The sequence below is a fragment of the Oncorhynchus gorbuscha genome, linkage group LG09 (assembly GCF_021184085.1).
Source record: "Oncorhynchus gorbuscha isolate QuinsamMale2020 ecotype Even-year linkage group LG09, OgorEven_v1.0, whole genome shotgun sequence".
NCBI lineage: Eukaryota > Metazoa > Chordata > Actinopteri > Salmoniformes > Salmonidae > Oncorhynchus > Oncorhynchus gorbuscha.
Window position 1 is genome coordinate 31,437,730 of NC_060181.1, and position 25,000 is coordinate 31,462,729.

The following is a 25,000-nucleotide window of genomic DNA, read 5'->3' on the forward strand; positions in this document are numbered from 1 at the left end:
ACCAAAAAAAGTGTCAAAATCAAAATATGTTTATGTTTCTTCAAAGTAGCCACCCTTTGCCTTGATGACAGCTTTGCACATACTTGGCATTCTCTCAACCAATTTCACGATGGAATAGAATGGAATGCCTTTCACCTGGAATGCATTTCATTTAACATGTGTGCCTTGTTAAAAAGTTAATTTGTGGAATTTCTTTCCTTAAAGTGTTTGAGCCAATCAGTTGTGACAAGGTAGAGGTGGTATACAGAAGATAGCCCTTTTTGGTAAAAGACCAAGTTCATATTATGGCAAGAACAGCTCAAATAAGCAAAGAGAAATTACATTCCATCGTCCGGCTTCTTCAGCTGTGGGATCATCTGAGACCAGCCACCCGGACAGCTGATGAAACTGAGGAGTATTTATGTCTGTAATAAAGCCTTTTTGTGGGGGAAAAGTCTTTCGGATTGGCTGGGCCTGTCTCCCCAGTGGGTGGGCCTGTCTCCCCAGTGGGTGGGCCTGTCTCCCCAGTGGGTGGGCCTGTCTCCCCAGTGGGTGGGCCTGTCTCCCCAGTGGGTGGGCCTGTCTCCCCAGTGGGTGGGCCTGTCTCCCCAGTTGCTGCGCCTGTCTCCCCAGTGGGTGGGCCTGTCTCCCCAGTGGGTGGGCCTGACTCCCCAATGGCTGGGCCTGTCTCCCCAGTTGCTGCGCCTGTCTCCCCAGTGGGTGGGCCTGACTCCCCAATGGCTGGGCCTGTCTCCCCAATGGCTGGGCCTGTCTCCCAAGTTCCCGTCGAGGCCCACCAATCGCTGCACTATCATGTGGAATTCATAGATTAGGGCCTGATGAATGTATTTAATTTGATTGATTTCCTTATATGAACTGTAACTCAGTAAAATCGTTGAAAATGTTGCATGTTGTGCATTGATATTTTTGTTCAGTGTGTATATGTAATACAGTCACATCTGAAATTGTTGGCACCCAAGATAATGATGAGCAGTAAATGTTCTAAAATAAAACAAAATACTGAGGTTAAAAAAAATGTAACAAGTAATAACCAAATGTGAAGACCTAACATCCCTCCTCATGTGTTCTCCAATCTCATAAAACATTTTAGAAAATGGCTCAGTGTCGTCATTCTCGCAAGGGCAGGGTGCTGTTGTATTGAAAACAGGGGTGCCAATAACTTTGACCAATATCTTTTTTAGATTTTTTTGTGTTACTTGTTGAACAAAATCTCTTTATCTGAACGATTGTATTAGTATAAAGTTATTTTAGTTTTTTTTTTGCATGCAATATAGCTCAGTGTTTGGATTCATTTTATACAGTCTTTTTTGCTCATCTGTATAATGGGTGCCAATAATTATGACCTGATTATCTTTGTGCCTCCCTACCTACAGTGGGAAGAACAAGTATTTGATACACTGCCGATTTTGCAGGTTTTCCCACTTGCAAAGCATGTAGAGGTCTGTAATTTTTATCATACGTACATTCAACTGTGAGAGACGGAATCTAAAACAAAAATCCAGAAAATCACATTGTATGATTTCTATGTAATTAATTTGCATTTTATTGCATGACATACGTATTTGATACATCAGTAAAGCAGAACTTAATATTTGGTACAGAAACCTTTGTTTGCAATTACAGAGATTGTACGTTTCCTGTAGTTCTTGACCAGGTTTACACACACTGCAGCAGGGATTTTGGCCCACTCCTCCATACAGACCTTCTCCAGATCCTTCAGGTTTCGGGGCTGTTGCTGGGCAATACAGACTTTCAGCTCCCTCCAAAGATTTTCTATTGGGTTCAGGTCTGGAGACTGGCTAGGCCACTCCAGGACCTTGAGATGCTTCTTACGGAGCCACTCCTTAGTTGCCCTGGCTGTGTGTTGTCATGCTGGAAGACCCAGCCACAACCCATCTTCAATGCTCTTATTGAGGGAAGGAGGTTGTTGGCCAAGGCCCCATCCATCCTCCCCTCAACACGGTGCAGTCATCCTGTCCCCTTTGCAGAAAAGCATCCCCAAAGAATGATGTTTCCACCTCCATGCTTCATGGGTGGGATGGTGTTCTTGAGGTTGTACTCATCCTTCTTCCTCCAAACACAGTGAGTGGAGTTTAGACCAAAAAGCTCTATTTTTGTCTCATCAGACCACATGACCTTCTCCCATTCCTCCACTGCTTCATCCAGATGGTCATTGGCAAACTTCAGACGGGCCTGGACATGCGCTGGCTTGAGCAGGGGGACCTTGCGTGCGCTGCAGGATTTTAATCCATGACGGCGTAGTGTGTTAATAATGGTTTTCTTTGAGACTGTGGTCCCAGCTCTCTTCAGGTCATTGACCAGGTCCTGCCGTGTAGTTCTGGGCTGATCCCTCACCTCCCTCATCATCATTGATGCCCCACGAGGTGAGATTTTGCATGGAGCCCCAGACCGAGGGTGATTGACCGTCATCTTGAACTTATTCCATTTTCTAATAATTGCGCCAACAGTTGTTGCCTTCTCACCAAGCTGCTTGCCTATTGTCCTGTAGCCCATCCCAGCCTTGTGCAGGTCTACAATTTTATTCCTGATGTCCTTACACAGCTCTCTGGTCTTGGCCATTGTGGAGAGGTTGGAGTCTGTTTGATTGAGTGTGTGGACAGGTGTCTTTTATACAGGTAACGAGTTCAAACAGGTGCAGTTAATACAGGTAATGAGTGGAGAACAGGAGGGATTCTTAAAGAAATACTAACAGGTCTGTGAGAGCCGGAATTCTTACTGGTTGGTAGGTGACCAAATACTTATGTCATGCAATAAAATGCAAATGAATTACTTAAAAAATACAATGTGATTTTCTGGATTTTTGTTTTAGATTCTGTCTCCCACAGTTGAAGTGTACCTATGATAACAATTACAGACCTCTACATGCTTTGTAAGTAGGAGAACCTGCAAAATTGGCAGTGTATCAAATCCTTGTTCTCCCCACTGTATGTGTGAAATAGTCAATGATCCATTCATGGTAGAAACCTGTTGGAACCGTACCGGTACTGCATACAGCAGCTGGGCTCTGTTTTCTGACATAATGTTCCATACTGTCAGACACACACGAGCACAAACACACACACAGATGTCCCATGTTACCAGGACATGATTCAGTCTTCAGTCTAAACCTGTTGTTAGTAGCCCAGCCTCCTATGTGCTCTGTTCCCCACAGGCTCACACACACACACACACACACACACACACACACACACACACACACACACACACACACACACACACACACACACACACACACACACACACACACACACACACACACACACACACACACACACACACACACACACACACACACACACTCTAAAAATATCAACACATTGGCAGCACTCTAAATCCAACCAGCCCAAACCTAATTAAGCATATTTATTTGACGTGGGAGTGTATAGGAGGGCTGAGGGCGTATTGTCACATATTGTGCCAGAGGAGCCGCTGTGGAATCAGCACATATTGATCGGAGATCCTGAGGATTGACCAGCCATTGAGCTGCTTCTCCTCTTCTCCTCTTCTCCTCCTCTTTTCTATCCTGTGGTGATGGCAGCCATTTTGACCACTACCACACCTCAAAGTCAGACACCAGCCTACACAGTACTAGGCTAGCTAAGCCACCTGTGTCTTGCTGTTTCAGATGAGACTCTCTGAATAACAATAAGCTTGCTGTAGGAGTGACAGAAGTGGTCTCATCCATAGTCTCAGGGTTTGCAGGCTGTGGATTTGTTTGGGGAGACAGCCAGTCAGATGATTTGCATGTCCATCTGTTTAAAAGCTCATTTGGCTGTCAGTGGCGGCTCTAAGAAGTGATGAGCTACCGTGGACAGCCAAGTTTGGTAAGTTATTCTTCTCCGACGGGATGGGAGGCCTCTCCACCAATCATTAGCGGTGAATGGCTGATCGCACGGCTCATTCGTCAGCGTGACATAGCGCTGTCCAGAAATGGGAGACATTCATTATCTGGTGGTCTTTGTGGGAGGGTGGAGGGTGTTTGCGTGTGAACACACGTTACATAACGAAAACACATTAAGGAGCCCTGTCCATGCATGTCCTGTCCTAACATCACAACATCAAAGGTATTAGTCCTTTCATCAGGGCCAGTTTCCTAGCTTTTCTAGGTGTATTGCTCCTCTCCTCTCCAGCCTGTCTCTGTCTGTTTCTCCTCTCCAGCCTGTCTCTGTCTGTCTGTTTCTCCTCTCCAGCCTGTCTCTGTCTGTTTCTCCTCTCCAGCCTGTCTCTGTCTGTCTGTTTCTCCTCTCCAGCCTGTCTCTGTCTGTCTGTTTCTCCTCTCTAGCCTGTCTCTGTCTGTCTGTTTCTCCTCTCCAGCCTGTCTCTGTCTGTCTGTTTCTCCTCTCCAGCCTGTCTCTGTCTGTCTGTTTCTCCTCTCCAGCCTGTCTCTGTCTGTCTGTTTCTCCTCTCCAGCCTGTCTCTGTCTGTTTCTCCTCTCCAGCCTGTCTCTGTCTGTTTCTCCTCTCCAGCCTGTCTCTGTCTGTCTGTTTCTCCTCTCCAGCCTGTCTCTGTCTGTCTGTTTCTCCTCTCCAGCCTGTCTCTGTCTGTCTGTTTCTCCTCTCCAGCCTGTCTCTGTCTGTTTTTCCTCTCCAGCCTGTCTCTGTCTGTTTCTCCTCTCCAGCCTGTCTCTGTCTGTCTGTTTCTCCTCTCCAGCCTGTCTCTGTCTGTTTCTCCTCTCCAGCCTGTCTCTGTCTGTCTGTTTCTCCTCTCCAGCCTGTCTCTGTCTGTCTGTTTCTCCTCTCCAGCCTGTCTCTGTCTGTTTTTCCTCTCCAGCCTGTCTCTGTCTGTCTGTTTCTCCTCTCCAGCCTGTCTCTGTCTGTTTTTCCTCTCCAGCCTGTCTCTGTCTGTTTTTCCTCTCCAGCCTGTCTCTGTCTGTCTGTTTCTCCTCTCCAGCCTGTCTCTGTCTGTCCGTTTCTCCTCTCCAGCCTGTCTCTGTCTGTCCGTTTCTCCTCTCCAGCCTGTCTCTGTCTGTTTTTCCTCTCCAGCCTGTCTCTGTCTGTTTCTCCTCTCCAGCCTGTCTCTGTCTGTCTGTGTCTCCTCTGCAGCCTGTCTTTCTCTGTCTGTTTCTCCTCTCCAGCCTGTCTCTGTCTGTTTTTCCTTTCCAGCCTGTCTCTGTCTGTCTGTTTCTCCTCCAGCCTGTCTCTGTCTGTCTGTTTCTCCTCTCCAGCCTGTCTCTGTCTGTTTTTCTCCTCTCCAGCCTGTCTCTGTCTGTCTGTTTCTCCTCTCCAGCCTGTCTCTGTCTGTCTGTTTCTCCTCTCCAGCCTGTCTCTGTCTGTCTGTTTCTCCTCTCCAGCCTGTCTCTGTCTGTCTGTTTCTCCTCTCCAGCCTGTCTCTGTCTGTCTGTTTCTCCTCTCCAGCCTGTCTCTGTCTGTCTGTTTCTCCTCTCCAGCCTGTCTCTGTCTGTCTGTTTCTCCTCTCCAGCCTGTCTCTGTCTGTCTGTTTCTCCTCTCCAGCCTGTCTCTGTCTGTTTTTCCTCTCCAGCCTGTCTCTGTCTGTTTTTCCTCTCCAGCCTGTCTCTGTCTGTCTGTTTCTCCTCTCCAGCCTGTCTCTGTCTGTTTTTCCTCTCCAGCCTGTCTCTGTCTGTTTTTCCTCTCCAGCCTGTCTCTGTCTGTCTGTTTCTCCTCTCCAGCCTGTCTCTGTCTGTCTGTTTCTCCTCTCCAGCCTGTCTCTGTCTGTTTTTCCTCTCCAGCCTGTCTCTGTCTGTCTGTTTCTCCTCTCCAGCCTGTCTCTGTCTGTCTGTTTCTCCTCTCCAGCCTGTCTCTGTCTGTTTTTCCTCTCCAGCCTGTCTCTGTCTGTTTCTCCTCTCCAGCCTGTCTCTGTCTGTCTGTTTCTCCTCTCCAGCCTGTCTCTGTCTGTTTCTCCTCTCCAGCCTGTCTCTGTCTGTCTGTTTCTCCTCTCCAGCCTGTCTCTGTCTGTCTGTTTCTCCTCTCCAGCCTGTCTCTGTCTGTCTGTTTCTCCTCTCCAGCCTGTCTCTGTCTGTTTTTCCTCTCCAGCCTGTCTCTGTCTGTCTGTTTCTCCTCTCCAGCCTGTCTCTGTCTGTTTTTCCTCTCCAGCCTGTCTCTGTCTGTTTCTCCTCTCCAGCCTGTCTCTGTCTGTCTGTTTCTCCTCTCCAGCCTGTCTCTGTCTGTCTGTTTCTCCTCTCCAGCCTGTCTCTGTCTGTTTCTCCTCTCCAGCCTGTCTCTGTCTGTTTCTCCTCTCCAGCCTGTCTCTGTCTGTCTGTTTCTCCTCTCCAGCCTGTCTCTGTCTGTCTGTTTCTCCTCTCCAGCCTGTCTCTGTCTGTCTGTTTCTCCTCTCCAGCCTGTCTCTGTCTGTTTTTCCTCTCCAGCCTGTCTCTGTCTGTTTCTCCTCTCCAGCCTGTCTCTGTCTGTCTGTTTCTCCTCTCCAGCCTGTCTCTGTCTGTTTCTCCTCTCCAGCCTGTCTCTGTCTGTTTCTCCTCTCCAGCCTGTCTCTGTCTGTCTGTTTCTCCTCTCCAGCCTGTCTCTGTCTGTCTGTTTCTCCTCTCCAGCCTGTCTCTGTCTGTTTTTCCTCTCCAGCCTGTCTCTGTCTGTCTGTTTCTCCTCTCCAGCCTGTCTCTGTCTGTTTTTCCTCTCCAGCCTGTCTCTGTCTGTTTTTCCTCTCCAGCCTGTCTCTGTCTGTCTGTTTCTCCTCTCCAGCCTGTCTCTGTCTGTCCGTTTCTCCTCTCCAGCCTGTCTCTGTCTGTCCGTTTCTCCTCTCCAGCCTGTCTCTGTCTGTTTTTCCTCTCCAGCCTGTCTCTGTCTGTTTCTCCTCTCCAGCCTGTCTCTGTCTGTCTGTGTCTCCTCTGCAGCCTGTCTTTCTCTGTCTGTTTCTCCTCTCCAGCCTGTCTCTGTCTGTTTTTCCTTTCCAGCCTGTCTCTGTCTGTCTGTTTCTCCTGTCCAGCCTGTCTCTGTCTGTCTGTTTCTCCTCTCCAGCCTGTCTCTGTCTGTCTGTTTCTCCTCTCCAGCCTGTCTCTGTCTGTCTGTTTCTCCTCTCCAGCCTGTCTCTGTCTGTCTGTTTCTCCTCTCCAGCCTGTCTCTGTCTGTCTGTTTCTCCTCTCCAGCCTGTCTCTGTCTGTCTGTTTCTCCTCTCCAGCCTGTCTCTGTCTGTCTGTTTCTCCTCTCCAGCCTGTCTCTGTCTGTCTGTTTCTCCTCTCCAGCCTGTCTCTGTCTGTCTGTTTCTCCTCTCCAGCCTGTCTCTGTCTGTCTGTTTCTCCTCTCCAGCCTGTCTCTGTCTGTTTTTCCTCTCCAGCCTGTCTCTGTCTTTTTTTCCTCTCCAGCCTGTCTCTGTCTGTCTGTTTCTCCTCTCCAGCCTGTCTCTGTCTGTTTTTCCTCTCCAGCCTGTCTCTGTCTGTTTTTCCTCTCCAGCCTGTCTCTGTCTGTCTGTTTCTCCTCTCCAGCCTGTCTCTGTCTGTCTGTTTCTCCTCTCCAGCCTGTCTCTGTCTGTTTTTCCTCTCCAGCCTGTCTCTGTCTGTCTGTTTCTCCTCTCCAGCCTGTCTCTGTCTGTCTGTTTCTCCTCTCCAGCCTGTCTCTGTCTGTTTTTCCTCTCCAGCCTGTCTCTGTCTGTTTCTCCTCTCCAGCCTGTCTCTGTCTGTCTGTTTCTCCTCTCCAGCCTGTCTCTGTCTGTTTCTCCTCTCCAGCCTGTCTCTGTCTGTCTGTTTCTCCTCTCCAGCCTGTCTCTGTCTGTCTGTTTCTCCTCTCCAGCCTGTCTCTGTCTGTTTTTCCTCTCCAGCCTGTCTCTGTCTGTCTGTTTCTCCTCTCCAGCCTGTCTCTGTCTGTTTTTCCTCTCCAGCCTGTCTCTGTCTGTTTCTCCTCTCCAGCCTGTCTCTGTCTGTTTCTCCTCTCCAGCCTGTCTCTGTCTGTCTGTGTCTCCTCTGCAGCCTGTCTTTCTCTGTCTGTTTCTCCTCTCCAGCCTGTCTCTGTCTGTTTTTCCTTTCCAGCCTGTCTCTGCCTGTCTGTTTCTCTTCTCCAGCCTGTCTTTCGCTGTCTGTTTCTCCTCTCCAGCCTGTCTGTCTGTCTGTTTTTCCTCTCCAGCCTGTCTCTGTCTGTTTCTCCTCTCCAGCCTGTCTCTGTCTGTCTGTTTCTCCTCTCCAGCCTGTCTCTGTCTGTCTGTTTCTCCTCTCCAGCCGGTCTCGATCTGTTTCTCCTTTCCAGCCTGTCTCTGTCTGTTTCTCCTTTCCAGCCTGTCTCTGTCTGTCTGTTTCTCCTCTCCAGCCTGTCTTTCTCTGTCTGTTTCTCCTCTCCAGCCTGTCTTTCTCTGTCTGTTTCTTTTCTCCAGCCTGTCTCTCTCTGTCTGTTTCTTTTCTCCAGCCTGTCTCTCTCTGTGTGTTTCTCCTCTCCAGCCTGTCTTTCTCTGTCTGTTTCTCCTCTCCAGCCTGTCTTTCTCTGTCTGTTTCTCCCCTCCAGCCTATCTTTCTCTGTCTGTTTCTCCCCTCCAGCCTGTCTCTCTCTGTCTGTTTCTCCTCTCCAGCCTGTCTTTCTCTGTCTGTTTCTCCTCTCTAGACTGTCTCGATCTGTTTCTCCTCTCCATCCTGTCTGTCTGTTTCTCCTCTCCAGCCTGTCTCTGTCATTCTCTTTTTCTTATTTTTACACACACAGTTAAAGACATCATTCATTGGAAAAATAAATAGTTTTAAGAATTGTCCTCTATTTTCTGTGAAATTAGATGTGTACACTGAGTGTACAAAACATTTAGAACACCGTCCTAATATTGAGTTGTATTCCCCCGTTTTGCCCTCAGAACAGCTGCAATTCTTTGGGGCATGGAGTCTACAAGGCGTTGCAAGCATTCCACAGAGAAGCTGGCCCATGTTGACTCCAATGCTTCCCACAGTTGTGTCAAGTTGGCTGGATGTCCTTTGGGCGGTGGACTATTCTTGATACACACGGGAAACTGTTGAGGGTTAAAAAAACAGCAGCGTTGCAATTCTTGACACACTCAAACCGGTGTGCCTGGCACCAAATAGCATACCACTTTCAAAGGCACTTAACTGTTTGTCCGGCCTATTCACCCTCACAATCCAGGTCTCTATTGTCTCGAGGCTTTTTAAAAAACTGGTCTTCTCCTGAAGTGGATTTAACAGGAGACATTAATAAGGAATCCTTAGCTTTCACCTGGACTAACCTGGTCAGTCTGTCTTGGAAAGAGCATGTTTGTACACTCAGTGTATGTACTGTAGTCCACTGTGCAGACGGAGTTACTCAAAACGTAACTGATCTCAAAAATCTATTCTATCACCCATGTACTGTTGGCAAGGTGCAGGAAGACTGCTGGCTCACCTACTTTCCAGACCACAAGCCTGCAAAGGACCGCTTTACCCTCGGACGTCCCCTTTTAACTGCTTCCCTCCCTCCTCTTAGAGAGAGACACCATGTCCTCAGCCCTTCCACTCTACTTTTGTCCTCCTCTTAGAGAGAGAGACACCATGTCCTCAGCCCTTACACTCTACTTTCGTCCTCCTCTTAGAGAGAGACACCATGTCCTCAGCCCTTCCACTCTACTTTTGTCCTCCTCTTAGAGAGAGAGACACCATGTCCTCAGCCCTTACACTCTACTTTCGTCCTCCTCTTAGAGAGAGACACCATGTCCTCAGCCCTTCCACTCTACTTTTGTCCTCCTCTTAGAGAGAGAGAGAGACACCATGTCCTCAGCCCTTCCACTCTACTTTTGTCCTCCTCTTAGAGAGAGAGAGACACCATGTCCTCAGCCCTTCCACTCTACTTTTGTCCTCCTCTTAGAGAGAGAGAGACACCATGTCCTCAGCCCTTCCACTCTACTTTTGTCCTCCTCTTAGAGAGAGAGACACCATGTCCTCAGCCATTCCACTCTACTTTTGTCCTCCTCTTAAATCCCAGAGTTAATGGAGATTTCATCAGAGTTTGTCCCGGCCCCCTAATAAAGTGTCACAGTAATTAAAATACCATATTTCTAGCAGGAGCGTCCATGCATCTCCAACTGTATCTTTGTCTCTGCTGGAGGACATGATTAACCCAGTGGACGGTTGTACCAAAAGAGAGAGGGGGGACAACTGATTTATCCTCCCCACAGTTTAGCTGGACCATCAATCAGGAAGCACCAACACAGCATCTTAGCCAATCAGGAGAGAGCGACATACTGTAGAAAAGGGCTGTTAAAACGCTCACCACACCAGTAGCTTAATAGCGAAAACTATCAGAAAGTCATCTGAGCGAAGTGTATAATGTTGCAATGTCCACATCGCAGACGTTGGCTCTGTAGGCGACGTAGACATGTTTTAAAAGGGAACCTTTTCAACAAGTATCCAGCCGGGAGACTGACTGATATCCTCGGAGTTGCTAAGGGAACACTGAACTAACCTTTACATTTTTAATCTTCGGTATATCAGTCAGTTATGAATCAACTTAATATCAATTGAACAGTGTATTCTAGTGTTCTGTGTCTGTGTACAGTAGCTACTGTACTGGCTTGTGTGTTTGTGTTCTGTTTCTCTTTCCAATTTGAAGAGAGTGGCATGACACTCGTTCAAAGTTACACGCTGCATGTTGTATTACTTCAAGTTAAAAACATTTCTCTCTCCCCTCAGTACCCATCGTTTGTGTGTGTGTGTGTGCGTGCGTGGTTCTAACCCGGTTCTATCTTTCTCCCCAGAACCCGTCAGTGCCACCTGCTGCTGGACGTGTTCAACTCAACAGAACATGAGCTGATGGTCAGCGCCAACAACAACCAGGACCTGGTGCTGCACCCCTCAGAGTGTCAGAGGTATGTGACCTTTAACCTGCCCATTCACAGGGAGCCAGTGGATAACAGTCCATTCCATGTATTAAATGTATACACATTGTGGGCCAGGTTTTTGGTTTGAACATGAGCACGTAAATGAATGAACGTATATGAACACAAACTCAAATCCAACCAGTCAGAGTCATATGAGTGAACGATATACACTGAGTGTCCAAACCATTAGGAATACGTGCTCTTTGACTAGGTGAATCCCGGTGAAACCTATGATCCCTTATTGATGTCCCATATTGATGAGACATAGATTGTGTATGTGAGCCATTCAGAGGGTGAATGGGCAAGACAAAATATGTATGTGCCTTTGAACGGGGTGTGGTAGTAGGTGCCAGGCACACCGGTTTGTGTCAAGAACTGCAACGCTGCTGGGTTTTTCACACTCAACAGTTTCCCGTGTGTATCAAGAATGGTTCACCACCCAAAGGACATCCAGCCAACTTGACACAATTGTGGGAAGCATTGGAGTCAACATGGGCCTGCAACCCTCTGGAATGGTTTCTGCACCCTGTGGAGTCCATGGCCTGGCGAATTGAGGCTGTTCTGGGGGCAAACGGGGGGGGGGGGGGGCAACTGAATATTAGGATATTAGTGTTCTGAATGTTTTGTACACTGTGTATACTGTGACCAAGCCCATGTTCTGTGTGTGTATCATGTGACATATATAGCCTACATATAGCCTGCAGTGTGTATTCTGTCTTCAGGTGCTTTAAACAGCGTTCTAATAGCCGTAGTTGGGTTAATGAGACTGTAATGGCTAAGTATGGATTCGTGCCGACGGGTCAACGCTGTCTTGTTGACCTAACCATGGAAGTTAGGTCCATTATTGACATCCCGCTCTGGGGTGTTTTACTGGGGGGTCAATAATGACAGCCTCTGGAGCCGCCCTTTAAAGGGGGAGTACACCCAAATGTTCAAAATCACATTGGTTTCCTTACCATGTAAGAAGTCTATTGACAAGGTGAACTAACCAAATCACGGACTGCTGTCTTAATTTGGCCATAGGCTGCTTACAGAGTAAAGAAACCAATTAATCATTTTGTGATTTGGGTGAACTAGGCCTTTAAAATCCTCCTTTACTAGATAACCTAAACTTTCTAAATATGTCTATGGAGCTGCTCATGTCACTGGAGTTTAGTATGACACGAGATTAATGTTGACTTTGAACACTAAGTGGGGGCTCAATCAGTAGCTAGCTGTATTTCTCAACACACATTCCTTCTGCATTGATAAAGACATGTCGGACATTTGTTTACATTGAGAGCTGCTGTACGTCTTGACATGGGATTATTCCGACACTGTTGCTTCCTCTCCCTTTCTCTTCCCCCTCTCCATCTCTGAACCTCTCTCTCTGCCTCCGTTCCTCTCCTCTCTTCCCCTCTCCATCTCTGAATCTCTCTCTCTGCCTCTGTTCCTCTCCTCTCTTCCCCTCTCCATCTCTGAACCTCTCTCTCTGCCTCCGTTCCTCTCCTCTCTTCCCCTCTCCATCTCTGAACCTCTCTCTCTGCCTCCGTTCCTCTCCTCTCTTCCCCTCTCCATCTCTGAACCTCTCTCTCTGCCTCCGTTCCTCTCCTCTCTTCCCCCTCTCCATCTCTGAACCTCTCTCTCTGCCTCCGTTCCTCTCCTCTCTTCCCCTCTCCATCTCTGAACCTCTCTCTCTGCCTCCGTTCCTCTCCTCTCTTCCCCTCTCCATCTCTGAACCTCTCTCTCTGCCTCCGTTCCTCTCCTCTCTTCCCCTCTCCATCTCTGAACCTCTCTCTCTGCCTCCGTTCCTCTCCTCTCTTCCCCTCTCCATCTCTGAACCTCTCTCTCTGCCTCCGTTCCTCTCCTCTCTTCCCCTCTCCATCTCTGAACCTCTCTCTCTGCCTCCGTTCCTCTCCTCTCTTCCCCTCTCCATCTCTGAACCTCTCTCTCTGCCTCCGTTCCTCTCCTCTCTTCCCCTCTCCATCTCTGAACCTCTCTCTCTGCCTCCGTTCCTCTCCTCTCTTCCCCTCTCCATCTCTGAACCTCTCTCTCTGCCTCCGTTCCTCTCCTCTCTTCCCCTCTCCATCTCTGAACCTCTCTCTCTGCCTCCGTTCCTCTCCTCTCTTCCCCTCTCCATCTCTGAACCTCTCTCTCTGCCTCCGTTCCTCTCCTCTCTTCCCCTCTCCATCTCTGAACCTCTCTCTCTGCCTCTGTTCCTCTCCTCTCTTCCCCTCTCCATCTCTGAACCTCTCTCTCTGCCTCCGTTCCTCTCCTCTCTCCCCCCTCTCCATCTCTGAACCTCTCTCTGCCTCCGTTCCTCTCCTCTCTTCCCCTCTCCATCTCTGAATCTCTCTCTCTGCCTCCGTTCCTCTCCTCTCTTCCCCTCTCCATCTCTGAACCTCTCTCTCTGCCTCTGTTGCTCTCCTCTCTTCCCCTCTCCATCTCTGAACCTCTCTCTCTGCCTCCGTTCCTCTCCTCTCTTCCCCTCTCCATCTCTGAATCTCTCTCTCTGCCTCCGTTCCTCTCCTCTCTTCCCCTCTCCATCTCTGAACCCCTCTCTCTGCCTCCATTCCTCTCCTCTCTTCCCCCTCTCCCTGCCTCCGTTCCTCTCCTCTCTTCCCCCTCTCCCTGCCTCCGTTCCTCTCCTCTCTTCCCCCTCTCACTGCCTCTGTTCCTCTCCTCTCTTCTCCCTCTCTCTGCCTCCGTTCCTCTCCTCTCTTCCCCCCCCTGCCTCCATTCCTCTCCTCGCTTCCCCCTCTCACTGCCTCCGTTCCTCTCCTCTCTTCCCCCTCTCACTGCCTCCATTCCTCTTCTCTCTTCCCCCTCTCCCTGCCTCCATTCCTCTCCCTCTTTCCCCTCTCTCTGCCTCCGTTACTCTCCTCTCTTCCCCTCTCCATCTCTGAACCTCTCTCTCTGCCTCCGTTACTCTCCTCTCTTCCCCTCTCCATCTCTGAACCTCTCTCTCTGCCTCCGTTCCTCTCCTCTCTTCCCCTCTCCATCTCTGAACCTCTCTCTCTGCCTCCGTTCCTCTCCTCTCTTCCCCCTCTCCATCTCTGAACCTCTCTCTCTGCCTCCGTTCCTCTCCTCTCTCCCCCCTCTCCATCTCTGAACATCTCTCACTGCCTCCATTCCTCTCCTCTCTTCCCCCTCTCTCTGCCTCCATTCCTCTCCTCTCTTCCCCCTCTCACTGCCTCCGTTCCTCTCCTCTCTTCCGCACACTGCTTGTTATTCCTCTGAAGGAGTTATGACTCCTGTCACAGCTATCTCTGAGGAGCGTCCTTCCTCCTGCTATGAATGCGTGTGGGGAGGTGTGTGTGGGGAGTGTGCGTGTACACCGTGTGACCCACAAGCCTTACTCTACAGGAGAGGAATGTTCTCTTGCAGCCTGCATCTGAGACAACACAGGGTGGTGTGGGGTTGTTCCTTACTCTACAGGAGAGAATGTTCTCTTACAGCCTGCATCTGAGACAACACAGGGTGGTGTGGGGTTGTTCCTTACTCTACAGGAGAGGAATGTTCTCTTACAGCCTGCATCTGAGACAACACAGGGTGGTGTGGGGTTGTTCCTTACTCTACAGGAGAGGAATGTTCTCTTACAGCCTGCATCTGAGACAACACAGGGTGGTGTGGGGTTGTTCCTTACTCTACAGGAGAGAATGTTCTCTTACAGCCTGCATCTGAGACAACACAGGGTGGTGTGGGGTTGTTCCTTACTCTACAGGAGAGAATGTTCTCTTACAGCCTGCATCTGAGACAACACAGGGTGGTGTGGGGTTGTTCCTTACTCTACAGGAGACAATGTTCTCTTACAGCCTGCATCTGAGACCTCTGAGACATCTGATCCTCATCTCTCCCAAGTGGTCATTCTCTCTTTCTCCCCTTACCCATCTGTCTATCGCCTCCTTTGAATTCCATGCTGTCACAGTTACTAGCCCTTTCAAGCTTAACATCCTTATCATTTATCGCCCTCCAGGTTCCCTCGGAGAGTTCATCAATGAGCTTGATGCCTTGATAAGCTCCTTTCCTGAGGACGGCTCACCTCTCACAGTTCTGGGCGACTTTAACCTCCCCACGTCTACCTTTGACTCTTTCCTCTCTGCCTCCTTCTTTCCACTCCTCTCCTCTTTTGACCTCACCCTCTCACCTTCCCCCCCTACTCACAAGGCAGGCAATACACTCGACCTCATCTTTACTAGATGCTGTTCTTCCACTAACCTCATTGCAACTCCCCTCCAAGTCTCCGACCACTACCTTGTATCCTTTTCCCTCTCGCTCTCATCCAACACCTCCCACACTGCCCCTACTCGGATGGTATCGCGCCGTCCCAACCTTCGCTCTCTCTCCCCCGCTACTCTCTCCTCTTCCATCCTATCATCTCTTCCCTCCGCTCCAACCTTCTCCCACCTATCTCCTGATTCTGCCTCCTCAACCCTCCTCTCCTCCCTCTCTGCATCCCTTGACTCTCTATGTCCCCTATCCTCCAGGCCGGCTCGGTCCTCCCCTCCCGCTCCGTGGCTCGATGACTCATTGCGAGCTCACAGAACAGGGCTCCGGGCAGCCGAGCGGAAATGGAGGAAAACTCGCCTCCCTGCGGACCTGGCATCCTTTCACTCCCTCCTCTCTACATTTTCCTCCTCTGTCTCTGCTGCTAAAGCCACTTTCTACCACGCTAAATTCCAAGCATCTGCCTCTAACTCTAGGAAGCTCTTTGCCACCTTCTCCTCCCTCCTGAATCCTCCTCCCCCTCCCCCCTCCTCCCTCTCTGCAGATGACTTCGTCAACCATTTTGAAAAGAAGGTCGACGACATCCGATCCTCGTTTGCTAAGTCAAACGACAAAGCTGGTTCTGCTCACACTGCCCTACCCTGTGCTCTGACCTCTTTCTCCCCTCTCTCTCCAGATGAAATCTCGCGTCTTGTGACGGCCGGCCGCCCAACAACCTGCCCGCTTGACCCTATCCCCTCCTCTCTTCTCCAGACCATTTCCGGAGACCTTCTCCCTTACCTCACCTCGCTCATCAACTCATCCCTGACCGCTGGCTACGTCCCTTCCGTCTTCAAGAGAGCGAGAGTTGCACCCCTTCTGAAAAAACCTACACTCGATCCCTCCGATGTCAACAATTACAGACCAGTATCCCTTCTTTCTTTTCTCTCCAAAACTCTTGAACGTGCCGTCCTTGGCCAGCTCTCCCGCTATCTCTCTCTGAATGACCTTCTAGATCCAAATCAGTCAGGTTTCAAGACTAGTCATTCAACTGAGACTGCTCTCCTCTGTATCACGGAGGCGCTCCGCACTGCTAAAGCTAACTCTCTCTCCTCTGCTCTCATCCTTCTAGATCTATCGGCTGCCTTCGATACTGTGAACCATCAGATCCTGCTCTCCACCCTCTCCGAGTTGGGCATCTCCGGCGCGGCCCACGCTTGGATTGCGTCCTACCTGACAGGTCGCTCCTACCAGGTGGCGTGGCGAGAATCTGTCTCCTCACCACGCGCTCTCACCACTGGTGTCCCCCAGGGCTCTGTTCTTGGCCCTCTCCTATTCTCGCTATACACCAAGTCACTTGGCTCTGTCATAACCTCACATGGTCTCTCTTATCATAGCTATGCAGACGACACACAATTAATCTTCTCCTTTCCCCCTTCTGATGACCAGGTGGCGAATCGCATCTCTGCATGTCTGGCAGACATATCAGTGTGGATGACGGATCACCACCTCAAGCTGAACCTCGGCAAGACGGAGCTGCTCTTCCTCCCGGGGAAGGACTGCCCGTTCCATGATCTCGCCATCACGGTTGACAACTCCATTGTGTCCTCCTCCCAGAGCGCCAAGAACCTTGGCGTGATCCTGGACAACACCCTGTCGTTCTCAACCAACATCAAGGCGGTGGCCCGTTCCTGTAGGTTCATGCTCTACAACATCCGCAGAGTACGACCCTGCCTCACACAGGAAGCGGCGCAGGTCCTAATCCAGGCACTTGTCATCTCCCGTCTGGATTACTGCAACTCGCTGTTGGCTGGGCTCCCTGCCTGTGCCATTAAACCCCTTCAACTCATCCAGAACGCCGCAGCCCGTCTGGTGTTCAACCTTCCCAAGTTCTCTCACGTCACCCCGCTCCTCCGTTCTCTCCACTGGCTTCCAGTTGAAGCTCGCATCCGCTACAAGACCATGGTGCTTGCCTACGGAGCTGTGAGGGGAACGGCACCTCAGTACCTCCAGGCTCTGATCAGGCCCTACACCCAAACAAGGGCACTGCGTTCATCCACCTCTGGCCTGCTCGCCTCCCTACCACTGAGGAAGTACAGCTCCCGCTCAGCCCAGTCAAAACTGTTCGCTGCCCTGGCCCCCCAATGGTGGAACAAACTCCCTCACGACGCCAGGACAGCGGAGTCAATCACCACCTTCCGGAGACACCTGAAACCCCACCTCTTTAAGGAATACCTAGGATAGGATAAGTAATCCCTCTCACCCCCCTTAAGATTTAGATGCACTATTGTAAAGTGACTGTTCCACTGGATGTCATAAGGTGAATGCACCAATTTGTAAGTCGCTCTGGATAAGAGCGTCTGCTAAATGACTTAAATGTAATGTAAATGTAATGAGACAACACAGGGTGGTGTGGGGTTGTTCTTTTCAGCCACACAGCCAAATAGCGTCACACTATCCTTCTGTTGGACTATTAGAAAATGTCTCTAGAAATGGTTAGCCTAGCATGTTTATCTTTCTTATTCTCTACATGGCTGGTTCATAATTTAGGTCCATTTTGCTGTTGCAAAGATAGAGGGAGGTCTCCTAGCTTTTCCAGGAAAGTGACAGTAAGACTTTGGACCGCCCTGTTCTCCTGTCTATGGTAACACGTTAGGAATGAGGAACCCAATGCCTTCGGAGAGGTCTTGTCAAGAGGTCGGGCTGTCTTTTAAAGACTTTTAATTCAAAGTGTGCATGTGAGCCGGTTACAGGCAGGTCAGCAGTTCATTTTTAATCGCTGGTATTACCTCCGCAGTGGAGACACAGAGCTCTGAATCCTGCCTGAGCTTCCATACATTAGAACATGAAAACACACCCAGTGACCTGAAGCCCTGGTTTCTATAATATATGAAGGTAAATGGTCTGTATTATATTTAATACAGGTTATTATCAACGTCTTTGATTTTTGTTTTGTTTCTTTAATTGTCCATTTTTTTCTCTTTTTTTGGGGATATTAACAAAAACTCTTAATCTGTTTAAATAGTGCTATTGTATATGTTTAAAGTTACCTTGGAAATCTTTATTTGCAGAAATACAACTCGAGCGCGGCTGCTCGTGTGTGTGTGTGCGCGCGGCTTCTCGTGTGTGTGTGTGCGCGGCTTCTCGTGTGTGTGTGCGCGCGGCTTCTCGTGTGTGTGTGCGCGCGGCTTCTCGTGTGTGTGTGTGCGCGGCTGCTCGTGTGTGTGTGTGTGCGCGTGTGTGTGTGTGTGTGTGTGTGTGTGTGTGTGTGTGTGTGTGTGTGTGTGTGTGTGTGTGTGTGTGTGTGTGTGTGTGTGTGTGTGTGTGTGTGTGTGTGTGTGTGTGTGTGTGTGTGTGTGTGTGTGTGTGTGTGTGTGTGTGCGGCTGCTCGTGTGTGTGTGTGCGCGGGTTCATCGAAGAAGGAAAGAGGTCTGGTTCACTTCATCTTCTCCCATCTTCCAACGCTCAGCCTTCCAGATCTTTACCACTCGTTCCTGTTCATTACAGCTGAAAGACAGATGAGAGGTGCAGGAGATATGAATGAAAATGGCCCCTCTGATGTTTGGAAGCCCTAGAAAGCTCAAACACCGACCTCTGTCAGCCTCTTCAACCAAAGCTCCTTTTGTCTCTCTCTCTCTTTGTGTATGAGCACCATGGGGAAAAGGGAGAATAGAGAGAGAGCAGGACTTGTCTATTGTAGTTTGGTTGTTTTGTCTTGATTTGAATGGGCAGCCAACAATGTTATTCATGACTTTAATGAAATTCACAGCATCTCATGATCTCAAGGGATCATATCCAACAGTTAAAATGAAACACCTTTATGCAGACCTGAATAAAGGTAAATAAACCAATGTAGGGGGGACAGGTGACGTTCTTGTCGATGAAATACATGTTGCCAGTTTACAAGGTACACTTTCTAGTACCAGGTCGAACACCCCTTTGCCTCCATAACAGCCTGAAGTCTTCGGGGGCATGGACACGTTGCTCAATTGGTATCAAGGGACCTAACATGTGCCAGGAAAACATTCTCCACACCATTACACCACCGCCACCAGCCTGTACCGTTGACACCAGGCAAAGATATGGCCATGGACTCATGCTGCTTACGCCAAATCCTGCCATCAGCCAGACGCAACGGGAACCGGGATTCTTCGGACCGGGCAATGTTTTTCCACTCCTCAATTGTCCATTGTTGGTGATGGCGTGCCTGCTGGAGCCGCTTCTTCTTGTTTGTATCTGATAGGAGTGGAACCCGGTGTGGTCGACTGCTGCTTGAGCCCATCCGTGACGAGGACCAACAAGTTGTGGGTTCTGAGATCCTGTTTGGACACACCACTGTGGTGTTTGTGGCCCTTCTCTTAGCTTGCACGACTCTTGCAATTCTCCTTCGACCTCTCTCATCAACGAGCTGTTTTCATCCACAGGACTACCGTTGACTGAGGCCCTCTCCCACGCTCCTTTCAGAAAATCTGACCACGACTCCATTTTGTTGCTCCCTGCAAGGTGACCGGAAACATGACCGAATACAAACAATGTAGCTATTCCCTCCGCAAGGCAATCAAACAAGCTAAGCGTCAATATAGAGACAAAGTAGAATCGCAATTAAACGGCTCAGACACAAGAGGTATGTGGCAGGGTCTACAGTCAATCACGGATTACAAAAAGAAAACCAGCCAAGTCACGGACCAGGATGCCTTGCTGCCAGGCAGACTAAATAACTTTTTTGCCCGCTTTGAGGACAATACAGTGCCACTGACACGGCCCGCAACCAAAACATGCAGACTCTCCTTCACTGCAGCTGAGGTGAGTAAAACATTTAAACGTGTTAACCCTCGCAAGGCTGCAGGCCCAGACGGCATCCACAGCCGCGCCCTCAGAGCATGCGCAGACCAGCTGGCTGGTGTGTTTACGGACATATTCAATCGATCCCTATCCCAGTCTGCTGTTCCCACATGCTTCAAGAGGGCCACCATTGTTCCTGTTCCTAAGAAAGCTAAGGTAACTGAGCTAAACGACTACCGCCCCTTAGCACTCACTTCCGTCATCATGAAGTGCTTTGAGAGACTAGTCAAGGACCATATCACCTCCACCCTACCTGACACCCTAGACCCACTCCAATTTGCTTACCGCCCAAATAGGTCCACAGACGATGCATTCTCAACCATACTGCACACTGCCCTAACCCATCTGGACAAGAGGAATACCTATGTGAGAATGCTGTTCATCGACTACAGCTCAGGCATTAACACCATAGTACCCTCCAAACTCGTCATCAAGCTCGAGACCCTGGGTCTCGACCCCGCCCTGTGCAACTGGGTACTGGACTTCCTGACGGGCCCCCCCAGGTGGTGAGGGTAGGCAACAACATCTCCACCCCGCTGATCCTCAACACTGGGGCCCCACAAGGGTGCGTTCTGAGCCCTCACCTGTACTCCCTGTTCACCCACGACTGCGTGGCCACGCACGCCTCCAACTAAATCATCAAGTTTGCGGACGACACAATAGTGGTAGGCTTGATTACCAACAACGACGAGAAGGCCTACAGGGAGGAGGTGAGGGCCCTCGGAGTGTGGTGTCAGGAAAATAACCTCACACTCAACTTCAATAAAACTAAGGAGATGATTGTGGACTTGAGGGAACACCCCCCTATCCACGTCGATGGAACAGCAGTGGAGAGGGTAGTAAGTTTTAAGTTCCTCGGCGTACACATCACAGACAAACTGAATTGGTCCACCCACACAGACAGCATCGCAACCTCAGGAGGCTGAAGAAATTTGGCTTGTCACCAAAAGCACTCACAAACTTCTATGGATGCACAATCGAGAGCATCCTGTCGGGCTGTATCACTGCCTGGTACGGCAACTGCTCCGCCCACAACCGTAAGGCTCTCCAGAGGGTAATGAGGTCTGCACAACGCATCACCGGGGGCAAACTACCTGCCCTCCAGGACACCTACACCACCCGATGTCACAGGAAGACCATGAAGATCATCAAGGACAACAACCACCTGAGCCACTGCCTGTTCACCCCGCTATCATCCAGAAGGCGAGGTCAGTACAGGTGCATCAAAGCTGGGACCGAGAGACTGAAAAACAGCTTCTATCTCAAGGCCATCAGACTGTTAAACAGCCACCACTAACATTGAGTGGCTGCTGCCAACACACTGACTCAACTCCAGACACTTTAATAATGGGAATTGATGTAAAATATATCACTAGCCACTTTAAACAATGCTACTTAATATAATGTTTACATACCCTACATTATTCATCTCATATGTCTACGTATATACTGTACTCTATATCATCTACTGCATCTTTATGTAATACATGTATCACTAGCCACTTTAAACTATGCCACTTTGTTTACACACTCATCTCATATGTATATACTGCACTCGATACCATCTACTGTATCTTGCCTATGCCGTTCTGTACCATCACTCATTCACATATCTTTATGTACATATTCTTTATCCCTTTACACTTGTGTGTATAAGGTAGTAGTTTTGGAATTGTTAGTTAGATTACTTGTTGGTTATTACTGCATTGTCGGAACTAGAAGCACAAGCATTTCGCTACACTCTCATTAACATCTGCTAACCATGTGTATGTGACAAATAAAATTTGACTTGATTTGATTTATCGACTGGATGTGTTTTGTTTGTCACAACATTCTCTGTAAACCCTAGACACTGTCATGCATGAATAGCCCAGGAGGCCACACATTTCTAACGTACTGGAATTAGCACAACTAACTCTCACAATCATACTGTGCTCATTCGCTTAGGTCACTCATTTTGTCAATTCAAACGTTCAATCAAACAGTAACTGAATACCTTGATTACTGTCTGCCTGCTTTATATAGCAAGCTACGTCCACGTGACTCACTGTCTGTAGGAGCGAACCATTTTTGTGAACGGGGTGGTGTACCTAATAAACTGGCCACTGAGTGTCAGACATCACGACCGCTTCCAAACAAACTACTACAAGAAACGTGTGCCCTAGGCCTAAAGAAGCCCTAATTCTAATGAATCTGGAGAAGAAGAGCCAACAGCCATTCTCCCTTAGTTGGTTGTTGAACTCCATACGGACTTCCTAGAGTGTGTGTGTGTGCGTACTGTGCCGTGTGTTTGTGTGCATGTGCAGGTGCCGTGTGTGAGTTGAGCCCCTGAAGTATCAGTTTAATCTGTAACTGACTGCCAGACAGAAAAGATCCCTGAGGGGCTTCTTTTTATATCTCTGTCTCTTCTGTGTGAACAAAAGCTCAGGGTGAACGTCCTTCACTGGAGTATCTCATGATAGTCTCCATAATATTCTTTAAGGTTTTTTGCTCCATTCATCCTGCAGACTGCTGCTATTTCCTGCATGGCCTGAAACCGCTGTCTGAATCACAGGTCTTTCCTGAGGTTTTGTTCTTCCAACGCTGTAGTGGCCCATTGAGTTGCTCGGTCTGTTTACAGACATGGATGATGGATAACTTTGAAACAACATCCCATAGCGCCGCCATCTGAAATGAATCTTTCCCCACTTACTGCCTGATGACGTTTACACTCAGGGCCCACATTCCAGCATTGGGGAACATCTTGTTCCCCCTCTCCTTCCTTATTTCCTGCAATTCTTCACATTTTGTCTTGGGGTGCAAAGAAAATATTGCAGTTTTAAAGCAGTAGAACAAAAGAAAACAAAAAGTCTATATACAGTGAGTGCAAATGTGGTAAGATAAGGGAGTTAAGGCAATAAATAGGCCATGGTGGCGAAGTAATTACAATATAGCAATTAAACACTGGAATGGTAGATGGGCAGAAGATGAATGTGCAAGTAGGGATACTGGGGTGTAAAGGAGCAAGTTAAATACATAAATACTGTATGGGGATGAGGTAGTTGGATAGATGGACTGTTTACAGATGGGCTATGTACAGGTGCAGTGATCTGCGAGCTGCTCTGACAGCTGGTGCTTAAAGCTAGTGAGGGAGATATGAGTCTCCAGCTTCCAAGATTTTTGCAGTACGTTCCAGTCATTGGCGGCAGGGAACTGGAAGGAAAGACGACCAAAGGAGGAATTGGCTTTGGGGGTCACCAGTGAGATATACCTGCTGGAGCACGTGCTACGGGTGGGTGCTGCTATGGTGACCAGTGAGCTGAGATAAGGCAGGGCTTTACCTAGCAGAGACTTGTAGATAACCTGTAGCCAGTAGGTTTGGCGACGAATATGAAGCGATGGCCAACCAACGAGAGCGTACAGGTCGCAATGGTGGGTAGTGTATGGGGCTTTGGTGACATAACGGATGACACTGTGATAGACTGCATCCAGTTTGTTGAGTAGAGTGTTGAAGGCTATTTTATAGATGAAATCACCTAAGTCGAGGATCGGTAGGATGTGCTGTGCAGTGATGCTTCACTAAAGGGTTGAACCTTTCTATTCCCATAGCTTCTACACATAGTCAATTAAAAAGAACCATTTTTGCTCAAATAATTATTATATTGCTCAAATAATTATTATATTATTGATTGATTGACTGTGGCTTTTCAAATCAACCAGTATTTCTATCTGCAGCGTTAGTTCTAGGCAAATGTTGCAATTCCTCAGCCATTCCTGTACCTGTGACCAAAAATGAGCTTCATATGAACAATACCAAAATACATGATCTAATGACTCTGCCTCCTCACAGAATAATCTGCAGAGCTGGGAAGACTGTATCCCCCATATGAATAACATCCTATTGGTTGCAAGAATTTTGTATAGTAATTTCAATTGAAAAAATGTGAAGATTTGAATCCGCCGTTGTTTTGCGTATCAATTCCTAAACCATGTGCCATTGAATGGCTACATCGAAAATCTTTTCCCAACTATTTTGGATTTATATGGCACATGGTTTAGGAATGGAATTCAGTTTTTTGGTCCTTAAATAGAATTGGTATATGTTTTTATTTATCACACTTTTCTTTAACCATTTACAGTGGGGGGAAAAAAAAGACAAAAAAAAAATCTAGAAAATCACATTGTAGGATTTTTTATGAATTTATTTGCAAATTATTTGCAAATAGATTCATTAAAAATCCTAAAATGGGATTTTCTGGATTTTTGTTTCTCATTTTGTCTGTCATAGCTGAAGTGTACCTATGATGAAAATTACAGGCCTCTCTCATCTTTTTAAGTGGGAGAACTTGCACAATTGTGGCTGACTAAATACTTTTTTGCCCCACTGTATTTTAAGAATCCTATTTCTTATTTTCCATAATTAGCTATTAATATTTGTAGTAATGTAGGCAATGTATGAAAAGGATTTTACCTCTCACCAGTCTCGCCATTATCAAAACTACATTATTACAAGCAATTATTATATCAGCAAACAATTGTTGTGAATCACCCTCTATTGTCCCTAACATCTTTTACTCCTTCGCAACAGTTGTGAGATACACACTGTCTACACTATTATTCTACAATGTAGGAAATAGTAAACCTGAAGAAAAAGTCTTGAATGAGTAGGTGTGTCCATACTTTTGACTGGTACAGTTTATTTATTTTATTGGATGGGGGCCCTCATGCCGACCCCTCGGAGGGAGGGGCCTGCCCAACAGTTTGGGAACCACTGGTTTAAGAGACTCTAGGCTAGTTTGCAAATGCAATATTATCAGCCTATGTTTTAGCCTTTTTTCTTTACAGACATGAACGTTTTGCCAGCATATATTCCACGCATGGGATGGTGGCCCGCATATGTTCTGTGTTATCCAGTAGCTTCTTCTGGCCGATACACTCCTCTGAGGTGTTTCTTCTGTGACAGAGATGAGACCTGTGTTATCCAGTAGCTTCTTCTGGCCGACACACCCCTCTGAGGTGTTTCCTCTGTGACAGAGATGAGACCTGTGTTATACAGTAGCTTCTTCTGGCCGACACACCCCTCTGAGGTGTTTCCTCTGTGACAGAGATGAGACCTGTGTTATCCAGTAGCTTCTTCTGGCCGACACACCCCTCTGAGGTGTTTCCTCTGACAGAGATGAGACCTGTGTCATCCAGTAGCTTCTTCTGGCCGACACACCCCTCTGAGGTGTTT

At 48.4% G+C, this 25,000-nt stretch overlaps 1 protein-coding gene across 1 annotated transcript in view; it reads left to right on the forward strand.

The window, feature by feature from the left end:
• Positions 1-25,000, forward strand: part of LOC124044351 (trafficking protein particle complex subunit 9-like) — a 393,465-nt gene that overhangs the window by 256,038 nt on the left and 112,427 nt on the right. Inside the window, exon 22 of the mRNA XM_046364005.1 lies at positions 10,639-10,749. Within this exon, the coding sequence (XP_046219961.1) occupies positions 10,639-10,749 (111 nt within the window). The remainder of the gene's footprint in view (positions 1-10,638; positions 10,750-25,000) is intronic.